Genomic DNA, 18,348 nt, shown 5'->3' on the forward strand with positions numbered 1-18,348 from the left:
AAGAACTCATTCTTAGCTAAGTGCAAGTAGAACAAGCCTATAATCCTAGCTACTCAGGAGGCTGAGATCTAAGGATTGTAGTTCAAAGTGAACCCAAGAAGGAAGTTCATGAGACCCTCATTTCCAGTTAGCCATAAAAAATCCACAAGAGGAGCTGTGGCTCAAGTGGTAGAGCACTAGCCTCAAGGGGAAAAGCAAAGAGATAGCACCCAAGCCCCGAGTCCAAGAGTTAGTACCAGCACAGAAATAATAGTAATAGTAAATTTGAATTTACCAAAACAACAATTGAGACTTAATCTCCTAAAGATTACCCGCATAAACTAGTTGCAGTAAGAGTTAGTTGGAGTTCACTTCTCTAAGCTAGTTGGAGTTCATTCTCTCCTGTCCAACAAATAGTATCTTCACTTCCAGCAATGCTTGTCATCCATCAATTCATTTACCAGGCATCTGCTTGCCCTAAATGTTCTGCTAAGTGCTATATATAGGACAGGTTTTTTTCATATTCTCTTTCTATTGGGATGCAAATTCATGACCATAGAACTCATCGCTTAAAGTGTATAGTTCAGCCATTTTAATATAACTCCAAGACTGTGTATTTACAGTATTATTTCCATAAAAAAAAAAAGGCCAGGTACTTGTGGCTCACCCCTGAAATCCTAGCTAGTCAATAAGCTAAGATGCATAATGTAAAGCTAGCTCAAGCAGTTGCAGCAAGCATGAGGCCCTGAGTTCAAAAGTTCCAACACTAGTACTGGAAAAAACAAAACCAAAAAGCCAAAAATAACCTCCATCCTCATTAGCAGTAGTCCCCCACCCACCTTTCCTCCAGCCTCAAGAACCACTACTATGTTCCTGTCTTTAAAAGATTGCCTATGCCGGGCGCTGGTGGCTTACGCCTGTAATCCTAGCTACTCAGGAGGCTGAGATCTGAGGATCGCGGTTCAAAGCCAGCCCGGGCAGGAAAGACCGTGAGACTCCTATCTCCAATAAACCACTAGAAAACTGTAAGTGGTACTGTAGTTCAAGTGGTAGAGCGCTCGCCTTGAGCTGAGGGACAGCGCCCAGGCCCAGGCCCCACGACCGACAAAAAATTAAATAAATAAATAAAAGATTGCCTATTCTGGGGCTGGGAAGGTGGCTCAGTGGTAGAGCACTTGCCTTGCATGCCTGAGGCCCTGGGTTCTATTCCTCAGCACCACATAAGCAAAAAGCCGGAAGTGGTGCTGTGGCTCAAGTGGTAGAGCACTAGCCTTGAGCTGAAGAGCTGAGGGACAGCATCCAGGCTCAGAGTTCAGGCCCCATGACCGGCCCCCCCCCCAAAAAAAAAGATTGCCTATTCTGTGTATTTATATGAATAGAATCATCCAATATGAGGCCTAGAGGTGAGTCTAGTTTATTTCATTTAGCTTATTGTTTTCAAGACTCAATCCATGGGCCAGGATATATCATTCTTTTTTTAATGGCAGGTGTTTTTTTATTCTGTTATTAAGGAGTAAGGAGATCATGCCTGGAATCCTAGCTTCTCGGGAGGCTGAGATGGGAAGATCATAGCTTGAGGTCTGGAAAGGAAAGTCTGTGAGACTCATTTCCAATGAAGTATTGTTGAAGTAGTAGAGAACAAGCCTTGAGAAAAAAATCTAAGAGACAGCACCCAAGCTCTGAGTTCAAGCCTCAGTTCTAGCACACAAAAAAAAAAAAGGAGAAAAGGAGTAAGTATACTGATCTTTGTGTGTTGAACCAACATTGTATTTGGTGATTAATCCCACTTGAGCATAGTGTGTGGTCCTTTTTGTGTGCTGGATTCAGTTTCTTGGTATTCCATTGAGAATTTTTCCATATATTCATAAAGTATATAGGCCTGTAGGGTGGAAATGTGGCTAAGTTGTAGAGTGCTTGCCTACTATGCATGAAGCCCTGTGTTGAATTCCTCAGTACCACATAAACAGAAAAGGCCAGAAGTGGTGCTATGGCTCAGGCCCTAAATATAGGTCTAAAGTTTACTCGTTGTGTGTCCCAGGCCTGAAGCTTGAACTTAGGACTTGAGCTTTTATACTCAAGGCTAGCAGCTCCACTTCTGGCTTGCTGGTTATTCACTGGACACAAGAGTCTCACTGACTTTCCAGACCAGATTGGCTTTGAACCATGATCCTCAAATCTCAGATTCCTAAGTAGCTAGGATTATAGTCATGAACCACCAGTGCCTGGCTTTTTGTGATATCTTGATCTAGTTTTGGCTCAAGGGTGAGTTATAATAAATTATAAAAATGCTGACTAAGGGGCTGGGAAGGTGGCTCAGTGGTAGAGCGCTTGCCTTGCATGCATGAGGCCCACATAAGAAAAAAGAAAAAAGCCAGAAGTGGCGTTGTGGGTCAAGTGGTAGAGCGCTAGCCTTGAGCTGAAGAGCTGAGGGACAGCGCCCAGGCCCAGAGTTCAGGCCCCACAAACGGACCCAAGGAAAAAAAAAAAATGCTGACACTTTATGTACTCAGCATAAACTTCTTAAATATCAAGAAGTCATGGCGTTGAAGGCCTGGCTCAGTTGGTAGAGTGCTAGTCAATGAAGGAAAGCATCAAGTACTGAGTTTGAGTCCTGGTCTTGAACAAAAAAAAAAAAAAAAAAGGTGCCAGCCTCAGGCTTTGTCTGTTCCACACAGAAATGCAAGCCTCAGGTTCCTCCCATTGATTTCTGAAAAAAAAAAAAAAAAAAAAGTCACCCAGAAACCACATGCAGTGAGATTGAATACAGCAGTAGACTATAGTCCCCGACCCTCAGAGAGAACAAGCTGGAAAGAAAGAACAAGGGAGAGTATGAACCACAAAGCAAGGAAATCATGGCCAGTAGTGTAGTGCAAGTGTGCATGGTTTGCAGGTGTTAGGTCCTGGGTTCAATCATCAGTACTGCAAAGGAGAAAGAGAGATAAACAGGCAGATAGCAAAGACAGAGAGAGGAAATCAATGAGAAATTGAGAAATGGGCTATTAAAATTTCCCCTCTCCTTCTGATATCAAGTGATTTTGTTACTAGAAATAAGAATGGGCCTAGAGTAATAAGAAAAACATATGAGTTCTAGGTTTCAAATAAAATGTTGTGATGAAGAATTGAGTTCATAGCTGGGCACTAGTAGCTCACTCCTGTAATCTTAGCTACTCGGGAGGTTGAGATCTGATGGTCATGGTTCAGTGTCAGACCAGGCAGGAAAGTCTGTGAGACTGTTATCTCCAATTAACCAGAAAACCAGAAGTGGTGCTGTGGCTCAAAGTGGTAGAGCACTAGCCTTGAGCTCTGAAGGGCTCAGGGACAGCGCCCAGGGCTTGAGTTCAAGCCCCACAACTGACAAAAAAAAAAAAGAGAACTGAGTTCACTTAGCATCAACTTGTGTGTCTGTGTGTCTGTGTGTGTGTGTGTGTGCAATACTGGGGATTGACTTTAGGGCCTCACACTTGCTATGCAAGTGCCATACTTCAAACATGTTATTGTATAGTTGTTACTGCATCCATGCCCCCATTGAGTTAGCATTAATTTGAAGAGATCTGTTAAGATAGAGAAGATAATTGGGTATCCAGCCAAAGTCTCCCATAAATAGGCAAGGAACACCATCTTCACTATCATCATGGGGAGGCCAAGTGGGATCGCCAACTGGATGAGCCAAAGCAAAATGGTCAGCATAGCTTAACCTGGAAAACAAGTGAAGTCTTTGAACAGAATCTTGGTCCTTGTTAAACAAACCTGGAATGGTTTCAAATAGAAAATTAGCTTACCTAACCATTCTTCTTGAGATTGTTGCTGAGTTACAAAAAATTTCAGATGGACTAGATCATAAGGATTTGCAAATATCTTGTGTCTGGAAAATCATAAGTCTTTTGGTTTAAAGTCTTCAAAAACTGTAGATTACTGCTGTGGTGTGGGTACATCCCCAAATCGTGTGGTGGAGACTGAGTGTGGCTAGGGCCCTGCCCTCCTGAATGGATCAAGGCTTCCTGAATAGAAAAAGGTTGACAGAAGAAGCCAGTCCTTTCTTGCCCTTCTACCTTCTGCCATGGGAGAACTCAGCAAGAAGTCCCTCATCAAACAACAGATGATGGCACCTTGCTCTTGAATTTCCAGCTTTTATAATTGTGAGGAAAAATATCTGTTCCTTATTAATTATCCAATTTCAGGTGTTATAGTAATATAAATATGGCTTAAACTATATATATGTATGTATGTATGCATATATATATATGTGTATATATATATATATATATATATATATATATATATATATATATAGGTTGGTTGTGGGGCCTGAACTCTGGGCCTGGGCACTGTCCCTCAGCTCTTCAGCTCAAGGCTAGTGCTCTACCACTTGAGCCACAGCACCACTTCCAGCTTTTTCTGCTTATGTGGTACTGAGGGATCAACCCCAGGGCCTCATGCATGCAAGGCAAGCACTCTACCACTAAGCCACCTTTCCAGCCCAGAATTAACCATATTTTTGTATATATTTTTATTGTAACAATACTGTACAGAGGGGTTACAGTTGCATGAGTAACTTAATGAGTACGTTTCCTATCGAGCATTGTTACCTCCTTTGTTTTTCCCTTCCATCCCTTCCCTCCCCACCTTCCCAACTCCTCCCTCCCCCCTCAATTAACTATATTTTTATTACATTATACTAAGTAAGTTAGTGCTCCATAAACTACCTAACATTTCTGTTTTGTTTGGTTTTTGTTTGTGCTAGTCCTGGGGCATGAACTCAGGGCCTGGGAGCTGTCTCTGAGCTCTTTGGGTTCAAGGCTAGTGCTCTACTATTTCAGCCACAGCTCCACTTTGGGCTTTGGGGGTGGGGAGGGAGTAGTTAATTGGAAATCAGAGTCTCACAGATTTTCCTACTTGGACTGGCTTTGAACTTCAAACTTCAGATCTCACCTCCTCAGTAGTTAAGATTACAAGTGTGAGCCACCAGTGCCTGGCTTAATTCATAGGAATCCATTGTTGCACTATTCACAATAACCAAGTCATGGAAACAGCCCAGATGCCCTATAAGAAGTGAGTGGATCAAGAAAATGTGGTACATATACGCAATGTAATTCTACTCATTCATTAGAAAGAATAATATTAATGTCATTTGTAGGGAAATGGATGACCTAGAACAAACCATGTTAAATGAGGTAAGCCAAGCTTCAAGACACAAATGGAATGTTTTCTCTCATATGTGGAAGCTAGATCTAGAATACAACTGGACATACTAAATTACAAAGGGCTGTACACATTTACACACACACAAGCTGACAAAAGGAAAATACACTTAAAGAGGAACCCAAAGGCATAACTCCTCTGAACATCTAAAATACTATTTAGCAAAACAAATTCCAGGAAATCTAAACATGGTTTATTGCTGTTGTTTGTTTGGGATTTTTTTCATTGTTTTTAGGGGAGGAGAAGAAGGAGTGGAGGGAGGAAAGGTGAATAAAGGCAGTCACTGTATTCAATATACACTATGCAAAAATGAACTGTGCAACTTGTAGGCAGGAACAGAAGGGAGAAAATAGGGCAAAGTGAAGGAAGGGATGACATTTTCCAAGAATCATTGTACTCATTACCTGACTTATGGAATTGTAACCCTTTTGTACAACTCCATCATCATCATCATCATGTTTTTAACAAATAAAGTTAAGGTAAATGTCATCAGACATAATCAAATATTTCACCACGTTCGTTGTGTATATTTTGAGAAGTTGTTTAACTTCTAAAATTGTCCTGTTAAGCTGGGCACAGTGGCTCATGCCTGTAATCCTAGCTACTCAGGAGACTGAGATCTGAGGATTGCAATCTCCAATAAACTACTCAAAAAAGCCAGAAATGGCACTGTGGCTCAAGTGGTAGAGCTCTGGCCATGAGCAAAAGAAGCTCAGGGACAGTGCCCAGGCCCAGAGATCAAATCCCAGGACTGGCAAAAAAAAAAAAAATGTAATGTTAGAAGATGTCCCTTTAGCAGGCACCAGTGGTTCACACCTTTAATCTTAGCCATTCAGGAAACTCAGATCTGAGGATTACGTTTTGAAGCAAACCTGGCAGGAAAGTCCATGAGACTCTTCTCTCCAATTAAGCACCAAAAAACCAGAGTGGCAGTGTGACTCAAGTGGTAGAGTTTTCACTTTGAGCACAAAGAGGTTCAGGGACATTGCCTGGGCCCTGAGTTTAAGACCCAGGACCTACACATGCACACACACAAGTTATAGTTTATATAGTATAAAAATATAATAATTTATTTCCTTTGTCTTGAGAGGTAAGAGTGCAAATTTAATTTACTGAATCATTATTTGCCACTAAACTAAACTTTCAACTTTTTAATGTGTTAAATATCCAAATTTATTCAAAATATTTTCTTAAAACTATATTCTAGAGGGGCACTGGTGGTTTACACGTATGATCCTAGCTACTCAAGAGACTAAGACCTGATGATCAAGATTTGAAGTCAACCAGGGCAGGAAAGTTGGTGAGACTCTTAGCTTTAATTAATGACCAAAAAGCAGGAAATAGAGTTGTGGTTCAAGTGGTAGAGCACTAGCCTTGCACACACAAAAAAAATCTTGGGCTGGGAATGTGGTTTAGTGGTAGAGTGCTTCATAGCATGCATGAAGCGCTGATTCAATTCCTCAGCACCACATACAGAGAAAAAACCAGAAGTGGTGCTGTGGCTCAAGTGGTAGAATGCTAGCCTTGAGCAAAAGAAGCTCAGGGACAGGGCCCAGACCCTGAGTTCAAGCCCCAGAACTGGAAAAAAAAAATCTCAGGAACAATGCCTAGGCCCTGAGTTCAAGCTCCAATGTCTGAAAAGCACAAAGAAAAACAAGCAAACAAAACAAAACAAAACTCCATTCTAGTTCATGGATAAAGATTTTTTTTTTCTGGGGCTGGGAAGGTGGCTCAGTGGTAAAGCACTTGCCTTGCATGCATGAGGCCCTGGGTTTGATTCCTCAGCACCACATAAGCAAAAAGAAAAAAGCCGGAAGTGGTGCTGTGGCTCAAGTGGTAGAGCGCTGGCCTTGAGCTGAAGAGCTGAGGGACAGCACCCAGGCCCAGAGTTCAGACCCCACAACTGGACCCAAAGAAAAAAAAAAAAAGAGTCTCACAGAGTATCCTGCCCAGGCTGGCTTTGAACTTCAATCCTCAGATCTCAGCCTCCTGAGTAGCTAGGATTTCAGTGTGAGCCACTGGAGCCCAGGGTTTGATAGTCTGTGTTCTGTAGCGGCTTCTGAGCTGAAGATAGATTGTTGAACCAACCTAGAAAGGGAACTAAACAGTCATTTTTCTATTTTATTTTATTTTATTTTTTTTGGTTGTGTGGCTTGAACTCTGGGCCTGGGTGCTGTCCCTGCGCTCTTCAGCTCAAGGTGAGCCCTCTATTGCTTGAGCCACAGCACCACTTCTGGGTTTCTAGTGGTTTATTGGAGATAAGAGTCTCACAGACTTTCCTGCCCAGGCTGGCTTTGAACTGCGATCCTCAGATCTCTGCCTCCTGAGTAGCTAGGATTACGGGTGTGAGCCCCTGGTGCCCGACTCATTTTTCTATTTTCTTTAGGAAGCGACATAGGGCAAATTCAGTTGTCAGGAGATTTGGTTTATAGGTTGCAACAGTCAGATCAGAATACATTAAGTTATTCAGTGGCACTGTGGCTCAAGTGGTAGAGCGCTAGCCTTGAGCTGAAGAGCTGAGGGACAGTGCTCAGGCCCAGAGTTCAAGCCCCACGACCGACAGAATACATTAAGTTATTCTTTTTTTGCATGTACAGGTCCTGGGATTGAAGTCAAGGCCTGGGTGTTGTCCCTGATTTTTAAAAATACTTTTTTTAATTTTATTTTTACTTTTTGTCAGTTGTGAAGCTTGAACTCAGGGCCTGGGTGCTGCCCCCTGAGCCTCTTTGTGCTCAAGGCTGGAGCTCTACCACTTGAGCCATAGCACCACTTCTGGTTTTTGAATAGAATAGAAGACAAAAAATTGGGCTCTCTGACTCTGCCTTCTCATTAAAAGGGTAAACAGATGGGGAATTGGGAAGATAACTGTCTGGCAAAAAGAATTGAAATGGTGAGACAAAGGACAAAGGGTGAACCAATGCAACAGCGATACTCACAAAACACATTGGAAATAAATTTACAACTTGGCGGGTGAGTGGGGAGGAGGTGGGGGGAAGAGAAGATGGAAGAAAAATGAGGGAAGGGGTAACAATTTTGGACAAGAAATGTTACCTTATGTATGTAACTGTAACACTTCTGTACATCACCTTTACAATAAAATTAAATTTATAAAAAGAAGTGTTATTGTTCTACTTTTCCAGGTGAGTCTCAATAACACCTCCACCCATCTTTCCCAAACCACTGTCTAAAAGATTAGGGTGTATTGTTCCAGCTCTTAAAACATAAAGGACACAGACAAGAGCTACCATATTTAAATCTTTACTCCCACTTTCTGTTTGAGGAGCAGGAAATGTTTCTCATTGTTTCCTCATGAAAACTTCCTTTTTTTTTTTTTTGGTTGTGGGGCCTGAACTCTGGGCCTGGACACTGTCCCTCAGCTCTTCTGCTCAAGGCTCGTGCTCTACCACTGGAGCCACAGAGCCACTTCTGACTTTTTCTGCTTATGTGGTGCTGAGGAATGGAACCCAGGGCCTCATATATGCAAAGCAAGCGTTCTACCACTGAGCACCTCCCCAGCCCATCATGAAAACTTTCTAAATACCAAAAGAGAAAGTTGGTTTAGATAGGAGTATAACTCAGTAAAGTGTGCTTGTCTACTATATAGGAGGCCCTGGCTTTAATCCTCAGCACCACAAAAAAATAAAATAAGCCAGGTGCCAGCCTCAAGTCTATAATCCTTGCTACTCAGGATGCTGTGATAGGAGGATTATAGTTCAAAGCCAGCCCAGGGAAGTTAAGTTCCTGAGACTCTTAACTCCAATTAATTATAACATGCTGGAAATGGAACTGTGGCTCAAGTGGTAAAGTGCTAGTTTTTGAGCACTGGGGCTCATGTACAGCACCCAGTCCCTGAGTTCAAGCTGCAAGATCAATACACACACACACACACACACACACACAATAACAATAACAATAACAATAGTAGTAATAATAATGATGATGTGTATATAGGATTCCTGGCTAAATTAAAGGAAGAAAAAAAATTGTTGCAGCTTTCAAAACTGTGTCCATCAAAGGGAGGACATGTGAGACCACATTCTTAATCCCTGACACTGTTACATTCCTTGGCTCTCTATGTACCAGGTCCTGGAAGGAATTCTACATTACATCACTTTAATCTGAACTTGGAGGTATACCATGTCATCTCTTCTTCCACCTGTGATTAGCTTTGGCTCAAATGGTGGCTAGGCTAAGATTCACAATTGTGGGAAGCAAGGCTTAGGATTTGTATTACACTAACTGTATGATCTTAGCTTCCTAAATTCTCATTTCCAGCCTCTTTAATTGTTCAAGTCATGACACTCATGATAATGGCCAAAGATGACAAGAGAAGATCATAGTGCTCTGCCAATTGTGACCAATACCAGTGAAACTGAAAAAGTACAGTGAAAAGTTACACCTTTCATTTTACTGCTATGAAATCAGAGGATGGAGCTAACTAGGTCTTTCCACTACTCACATGTTAGAAAATTGTTGGCAATATCTGGCTTCAATAGAACAAGACTCCACTTGTACTAAGAAGTATGGCTCATTCGCCTCAAATTATCATAGAGAATAATGAGATAGTTTAAGCAAGTCAGGACAAACTGGTAACTCTTGTATCTCTTTTAAATTAGAAAAATTAGATATAGACCTAGATACAGATATATGCCTCATTCAAATGTAGTGCCAGTAATGTTTTGAAATTTAAGTCTTAAATTATTCAAATATTGTCATAATTTCAAGCTCATAAAATCAGGATCTGAGCTGGACACTGGCGGCTCACATCTGTAATCCTAGCTACTCAGGAGGCTGAGATTTGAGGACTGAGATTCAGAGTGGGGGAGGGCAGGGGAGTCTATGAGACTCTAATCTCCAATTAGCTTTAATCTCTTATCTTTTCTGGCTCCAAAAAAACCAGAAGTAGAACTGTGGCTCAAGCAGTAACTCTACTAATCTTGAGCACAAGAGTTCAGGGACAATGCCTAGGCCCTAAGTTCAAGCCCCAGGATGGGCACCAAAAAAAAAAAAAAATCAGAATCTGATTTCAAAATGAAAGTATATGCTTGCTTCCCTGTTAAAAGGAAGAGTTGCCGGCCTAACTAAATGACAGCATTGTCAGCTCATGTCCACAGAAATGATTCCATGTAAGAGTTTAAGATTCTATTCCATCCCCACATACAAATGTCACCTTCATCTGCTGCTTCTCAACAATGCTAATAAGCATTTTTGAGCACAGTACTATGAGCCTAGTATTATACTCATGTTTTTTTTTTCTCTTTCATTTTCAAATTAATTTTGTCAATATTATTTCTAGAGACTGTAAGGTACTGTTACAGGAACTTAGGTGAGGTCTGGTGGATTGAATCTCAGCTTTGTCTCCAAACCCTTAAGCACAGATGACCTGCAGTTCTGCAGGCCATGAGAGGCATGATGAAATTGAAGTTCAATTTCCAGCGTCTTCGATAAGAACCAAGGGTAAGGGAAGGGGTGACAATGTCCAAAAAGAAATGTACCTTTACCTACCTGACATATGTAATTGTAACACCTCTGTATGTCACCTTTATAATAAAAAAATGTATCAAAGACATCTTTAAAGTTTAAAGGGAATGCAATGGTCAGAAGGCGCCACTGACCCCCCTACAGACTCCACCAGTGTGTGGACAGAATCCTTTCTCCATAGCTAAAGATAAAATAGAAGCTCAGGCAAGTGCAGACTTCATAAACATCCAAAGCTAAGCTGTCCTGAGTTGTACTCATAAGCAGATTACTATTCCAGGGAAGATGTTATGGTTACACAGGGCAACAAACATGTTCATGCAGGTGTTCACGCTATTTGTCAATTGCCTACCACTCCCAGCTGGCACTGAATAGGAAAAAATAAAAAAGCCTCAAGTAGCTGACAGACCTGGGAGTAGAGTCAGGTGAGAAGCACAATGATTGCAATACCTTCCACCAGGTGAGGCAAATCGCATGCTTCACCTAAGGGGTGGGGGGGAAGGTGGGGAAAGAGAAAATTTTGGTAAAAAAATGAGGATAGGAGCCAGGTGCCAGTGGCTCACACCTGTAATCCTAGCTCCTTAGGAGGCTGAGATCTGAGGACCATTGTTCAAAGTCAGGCCGGGCAGGAAAGTCCGTAAAACTCTTATATCCAATAAACCACCACAAAACTGGAAGTGGCGCTATGACTCAAGTGTTAGAGTGCTAGCCTGCTAGCCTTGAGCTGAAGAGCTGAGGGACAGCACCCAGCCCCACAACCAACCAAAAAAAAAAAAAAGAGGATAGGAGAAGATTTGGATTATTTATTTATTTATTTATTCTCAGTCATTGGGCTTGAACTCTTCAGCTAAAGGCAAGAGCTCTACCACTTGAGCCACAGCACCACTTCTGGTTTTCTGGTGGTTAATTGGAGATAAGAGTCTCATGGACTTTCCTGTCTGGGCTGGCTTTGACTCACAATCCTCTGATCTCAGTCTCTCCAGTAGCTAGGATTATGGGTGTGAGCCACAGGTACCTGGCTGGAGATTTTGCCTTTCTTTTCCTATAGTCACAAATACTTCATACTTCAAGAGCAACTCTCAAATCCATACCTCAGTATATACCCAATCAAAAGTCAAGACACCAACAGGTATTTGCATACTATATTCATCACAATAGTTAAAAGTAGAAGCAATTATTCCCAACCATCCATTAGAGGATCAATACCTAAAACACAATATATACATGTCATGGAATATTTTCATCATTAAAAAGAAAGGAAATTTTGTTGTGCACAGTGGCTCACAGCACTAATTCAGCTACTACAAAGGTAGCAATCAGGAGGATCACAGTTGGAGGCCAGTCCAGAGGTGGGGGCAAATAATCTCAGGAGAGCCCATCCCAACTAATAAACTAAACATGGTGGTAAGTGCTTGCCATCCCAGCTACACTGGGAGTATAAACAGGAAAATCATGATCCAGCCATGTCAAACATATGAGACCCTACTCTTAAATAACTAAAAATCAACCAGGAAAAACCCAAAAGTGGAGCTGTGGTGGTAGAGTGCTACCCTTGAGCATAAATAAATAAATAAATGAATGAATAAATAAAAATAAAGCTCAGAGAAAGTGCCCAGGGCCTGAGTCCAAGCCCCAGGAAATGCAAAAACAACAATAACAGTAAAAATAAATAAATAAATGGCTGGGGACATGGCTGAAGTGGTAGAGAACCTGCCTACCAAGCTCAGAGCCCTGAGTTCAACCTCTTAGCAGAAAAAGAAAAATTAACAGAATTATTACTCCTATTAATCTTTGGAGGTGTTATGTGACGTTAAAATATATATAATTAATTATAACCACATATAATCAATATTATGACATATGATATATGTCATAATATTCCATAAGGTGTCCTGCATAGTTGAATTCACATAACTGAGAATAAATGGTTACCAGTGTAGCTATTGTTTAGTTGAAACAGATGAAGATATTTTGGAGACAGATGGCTGTTGTTATGGTTATTCAACAATGTGAATGTTCTCGACACTACTGAATGATAACATTTAAAATTTGCTTAAGTGACAAATTTGGTTCTGCCTATTTTACAATATAAAGAAAGGACCTTGGAGCCAGGCTCCCATGGTTCAAATCTGCAATCCTACCTACTCAGGAAGCTGAGATCTGAGGTTTCTATTCAATGCCAGCCTGTGCAACTCTTTTTTTTTTTTTTTTTTTGGCCAGTTCTGGGGCTTGAACTCAGGGCCTGGGTACTGTCCCTGAGCTTCCCTTTGCTTAAGGCTAGCACTCTGCCACTTGAGCCAAGCACCACTTCTGGCTTTTTTCTGTTTATGTGGTTGGTACTGAGGAATCAAACCCAGGATTTCATGCATGCTAGGCAAGCACTCTACAACTAAGCCACATTCCCAGCCCCTCTGTGAGACTCTTATCTTCAATCAACCACCAAAAATCTGGAAGTGGAGCTGTGGTATGGCTCAAGTGGAACAGCACTATCCTTGAGCAAAAGAAGCTTAGAGAGAGGCACAGGCCCCTGAGTTCAAGCACTAGGACCAAAACAAAAAACAAAAACAAATGAACAAAAATAAAATAAAAGACAGCTGAGCGTCAGTGGCTCACGCCTGTAATCCTAGTTACTAAGGAGGCTAAGATCTGAGGATGGAGATTCAAAGCCAGCCTAGGCAGGAAACTCCAAGAGACTCTTAACTCCAATAAACCACTCAGAAAACCAGAAGTGACGCTGTGGCTCAAGTGGTAGATCGCTAGCCTTGAGCTGAAGAGCTGAGGGACAGGGCTTAGGCCAAGAGTTCAAGCCCCACAACCAACAACAACAACAAAAAAGACCTTGGCAAGTCTTACAAATAAAGAAAATGATGCCCCCAGTGGGCAACTAACTTGTGTCATGAGCAGTAACTAAAACAGAGTCCTGGCAGGACTCCCAGCTTTTTTGCCTGTTTCATACCATAGTTCATATAGCCAGCTGTACCAAATGAAAGTCTAACTCTTAGGTCTATTAAGTTAGCCAGTGCTGACAACCAATGAGAGAAGTATGCTTCTCCTGGTTTTAGAAATGGGGAAACTGAAGCAGAGAGAATTTGCATAACCTGCCGAACCAGCCCCGTTGGTAAGCAATGCAGCTACTGTTTCCAGAGTGGTGCTCTTCACTGCAACACTCTCCCCAGGCCTTCCAGTTCCAGTCCTCTTCTCCAAGGCAAGAACGCTGTCCATCTCTATTACAGGATCTTGGAAAAATGCCTCTAGTACCCCTCCCTTGTCTGTTCCCTCTGCCATGTAACTTCATAGTTCATCCATTTTGTCTCCATTAAGAAACAAATTAGAATCCCCTACTCCATAATCATGGCTGGCCTTGCAATTTGCCTTGGCAGAAATGATCAAGTAGGTTCAACCTCCAGCCTAAAGAAACCTTGATTGCTTCCTCTTTCTTAATACCCTGTGATTAGGTCTAAGCTAGCCCGCAGGGTCTAAGCTAGCCCGCAGGAAGGTAGTAGCCCCTGCACCCAAGGGAACTTCATTGTTTCAGCCAAGAACTTCCAACACGGGTCTACATCTAATCAGCTCCCAAACATTTGCAAAAACCCAGCCAAAGTCAGCTGAACTCAGCAGAGGGACAGGCTGTGTATAAGACTCTTCTAGCATACAGGCCAATTTCTCTCTAGGACAGTTTTTAGGAAGAATCATGACTGCAGGAGACAAAAGAGGCCAGTTAGCATTAAAGGGTCTGTGAAGAATATGGATAGATGAAAGCTGGAAATGCATGCAATACTTAAAACAATACTTTGTCCATTTTTACTGTAAACCAGTTGTGTCTAACAGGTTAGTAAGAAAAAACCTAGGGAAGTAGGGCGAACTGGCTTAGGGATTTCTGCTCCTTTTAGTAGTGGGGAAATGAGAAACTTTTTTTTTTCTTTTTAGGGCCAGTTTTGGGGCTTGAACTGAGAATCTTGGTGCTGTCCCTGAGCTGCTTTGCTTAAGGCTAGCAGCTTTACTTTGGACATTTTTGATAGTTCTGTGGAGATAAGAGTTTTACAGACTTTCTTGCCTGGGCCTGCCTTGAACTGCAATCCTCAGGTCTCCGCTTCTTAAGTAGCTAGGATTACAAGTGTGAGCCACCAGCACTCAGCTACTAGGAAACTTGTAACTTTAAACATGGGCATTTTTTTCTTCACAATAAATACCATGACAGAAGGCTTATAATTTCCATTGCAGAAAAGAGATCTGTGGTCAGAATTTGAAAACAGGCAATCTGACACCAGAGACTACCTTGTTCACATACTCGAAAATTATAACCAAGAGACTGAAAGTTCAGAGAACAGTTAAAAAAAAATACTGCATTTGGCCAAAAATAAGGCCTGCCCCGAGGAGGGACACTGGAAAAAGACAGGGTACAAAAAGTATTGGCAGCCTAGCAACCCATGCAAAGATGAAAAGCCCTGGGACCTGGAAGCGATTGCTTCCTAATCATAATCAATTGTGAAGCAATCTATAACTGGAATATTATTTCAGTCAATAATACTGTATTTTCTATCTGAAGCTTTTACTGAAAATTAAGATTTTATGTCTTAAATCGATAAGATTTCCTAGTCCATGGTTTAAAACTTCATTTCCTAAATTTTATGTTTTTTTTTAATTTTCTTTTTGTTTAGTTAGATTTAGTTTGGTCTGTTTATCTAACCAAAGTTAAAAGCTACAAGGATAGATTGGTTAAGAGAAGTAAAATGAGCTTTATCTTTCACAGACTTTCTATTCATTGCCAGTAAGAGATGAAAGTAATAAACATTCCCTTTCCCAGAACAGAAATGTTTCAAAACATTGTTTCAAGATTTATGCTTCTACACATAACAGAACATACAGTTATGTTACTAGATGTCGTGGGGATGCCCAAGTTGCAGATTGATATAAAACAGATGTGAATTCAAATGTGAGTTCTGCCATACTTCTTAGTGGTATTTGACAAACTACTTAACCAGTCTGACTCACAGTTTTGTCAGCTGTAAAGTTCAGTTTAATAAAAGGTCACTGACAAGGTTAGTATGAAAACCAGAAAAGAAACTAACCCATAGTTCAGCATGATACTGAATAAATCTTAGTTTCCTTTTACTTTCCAAAAAGTTTCCGGATCAGACATTTATCAATGATAGGCAGACTTTGTGTGAAGACTATTTATCATTTCTTTGCTTTGTTAATAATCAACTTCATTGAATTTAAATTGGTAGCATATTAATACTTAAACATAAGATACAAAATATATCAAGTAAATTTTTTTTCAAATTTCTCCTAAGGAGACAACTAAAGACACTGACATATGAATGCTAATTACTTGTCTGAATGGTATGAACACATTAAAATTGATAGGTAAAATCTGTTCTACACATCAGCACACACAGGAAACTAGAAACCCAGACCTGCATCTCAGTGATATCAGCCCCCAGCTCATCATCCCCTCTGATTCCGTCATTCATTTTTTGTATAGTAAGTCTCAACAAAGATTTAAACCTGTATGCAGTTTGTTCCCTTGATGGGGAGTGGTGAAAGGGGAAGTAGAAGAGAGTGTAAAACAGAGTATTAGTAATTCAGCAAAAAAATCTAGAATGGCTATTTTTAGCTCTTCCGTTTTTCCAATCTTTCTTTCCTCAAATGCTTTTTTCCCCATCAAAACATGTTTTCTTTCCCCAAATATGCAAATCACTCATCCTCATTAAAGTGTAAAAAAAGGCTTAATGTCTCTTTATCCCACATCTGGGAATAAGGTCAAATAAAATGAGTACAAGTCCAATGAGAAGCACAAAACATCTGCCAAGGAATCAGAAAGAACAATTTAAATCCTACTCCCCAAGTCGAATCAACTTAAAGCAGGATGTCCATCAGATACCCCTACAGCTCCATTGTTCAGTTTCCTAAAATAACTATTTCCCAAGATAGATGCTCAGGAAAGATGTACTGATGAAAGCTACCAGGGCTTCCCGCTGGTTGTGCCCTTTGCCACCTTCACCAACAACCACCACCAGGCCAGCCTCCAAATCACTGAGGTCAGCTTTGTGGGATTCTCAGTGGATGTCCCAGGAACTCTTGGTTAATGATGTCAGTCAGCACAGATGAGAATGAGTTCATGCTTGGGAAAAAGCTCACCAAGTGAGGTAGAGTCCAATCTCCATTTTCACATACAAACCAGATTCCCACTGCTCAGAGCATAGAAGCCAGGAAAGCAGAGGATGGCTACCCAAAGGCAGCCTGGAGTTCGGGAAAGAAAGTCTGTCGGTGGCTGACCAAGCTTCTGCAACGTGTGTGATATTTCCCACGGGGATCTACCAAAACACTGCAAGTATTGTGCATGCAAAGATGTCAGTTACTTCCAGTCCCAAGAGAGAGACTGACACATTTCCAGGCATCACTTACCTGAGATCCATATCTCCATCAACCCAGAAAGTGAAAACATTGGAGATGGTTCCCCCAGGGCAGCACCCCATGATGAGCACAGTGATAGCTTGGATTGGTTTCAGAGAGAAGCTGATGGCTAGCACATATGCTGTCAGAGGCATGAGTCCAAACTGGCAGAGAAGGCCCACAGCGATGCCCCAGGGTCTCCGGAGGTGGGACCAGAGTTTCTGGACCTCCACAGAGCAGCCCAGAGAGAACATGAGCAGACCCATCATCACGGCTGTCACCACGGTGAAAACCAGCTGCAGGTTCCCAGGTGTCTCCAGTCCCCCTGGTAGCTCCTCCTCTGAACTGTTGGCAGAGCAGGCTGAGCTGCTGGAACAATTCGCTCTCATCTCCTCAAGACAGCGTTACAAATGAACATCGGCACTGAATACTGGGCAGGTCTCTCCTGCCACATTTTGTAATAGTGCAACAAAGTCACACGTGGAGAATCATTCCAATTGCCATTGGCCAGCCAGGTGATTCACCCTCATCTAATCAATTTATCCACAAGTGGTATTATAAAAGCAATGAGTATCGGCATGAACCATAGAATGGACTGTGGTAAGCCAGGCTCTCTGCTCCGATTCTTACTCACCCTTGAATATTCAAGTAAACCGAGACAAGCAATCTTGTTGTCAAGAGGAATGACCAGGCTGTAGTCAGCAACACATCTTGTTCCAGGAAAGTACACTGGATGCCAAGACATAATTTCTCCAAATTCAGTAGGAATTTCAAAGAGCAGGATGCAACATTATGTGGAGAGAAAGTCCGAGTCCGGAAAAAACAAAAGCAACTGTGCCAAAGCCCCGCCTCAAAGCATTAGCAAAGCATTTCTGTTAGAAATATTAAAGCAAAAGTAGGCTAGTTAAGAAAATGTTGGGAGGGAACAAAAGAAAATTGCAACAGAATTAGATTTGGAATTAGATTCCGTTTTTCTTCTTTCTACATTGGCGAGAATTGGTATCTCAAGCCAATACTTAAACACCTGCAAGAATACAGTGTTAAGCACCTGATTGTGTCTCAGGAGACATGTGGAAACTTGTGGTTTCTATAACCAAAATTATTCAAGACAGCTACCTCTTTCTTTTGGAGCTTCAGGTCTAATTTGAGCCACAGCACCCTTGGGCCATCTGGTAATGTATGGGAATACTGCAAAGAAATGTAGTAAACACCTTGGTCTAGAGATGGGGTTTGAGAATAGCTCCTGGCCACAGCATCCCAGAGGGCATTCTAGCCAAACCAGACAAAGCTAGTAAA

General features: G+C 41.6%; 1 protein-coding gene across 1 annotated transcript in view; it reads right to left on the bottom strand.

The window, feature by feature from the left end:
• Slc10a6 (solute carrier family 10 (sodium/bile acid cotransporter), member 6) overlaps positions 1–17,653 on the bottom strand; it is a 33,777-nt gene extending 16,124 nt beyond the window's left edge. The window contains exons 1-2 of the mRNA XM_013029812.1: positions 17,065–17,653; positions 3,759–3,841 (exon numbers count right to left, since the gene is read on the bottom strand). Of these exons, the coding sequence (XP_012885266.1) occupies positions 3,759–3,841; positions 17,065–17,441 (460 nt within the window). The 5' untranslated portion in view covers positions 17,442–17,653. The remainder of the gene's footprint in view (positions 1–3,758; positions 3,842–17,064) is intronic.
• Between the last annotated feature and the right edge of the window lie 695 nt (positions 17,654–18,348).

This window comes from Dipodomys ordii, unplaced genomic scaffold (genome assembly GCF_000151885.1).
Source record: "Dipodomys ordii isolate 6190 unplaced genomic scaffold, Dord_2.0 Scaffold123, whole genome shotgun sequence".
Classification (NCBI taxonomy): Eukaryota; Metazoa; Chordata; class Mammalia; order Rodentia; family Heteromyidae; genus Dipodomys; species Dipodomys ordii.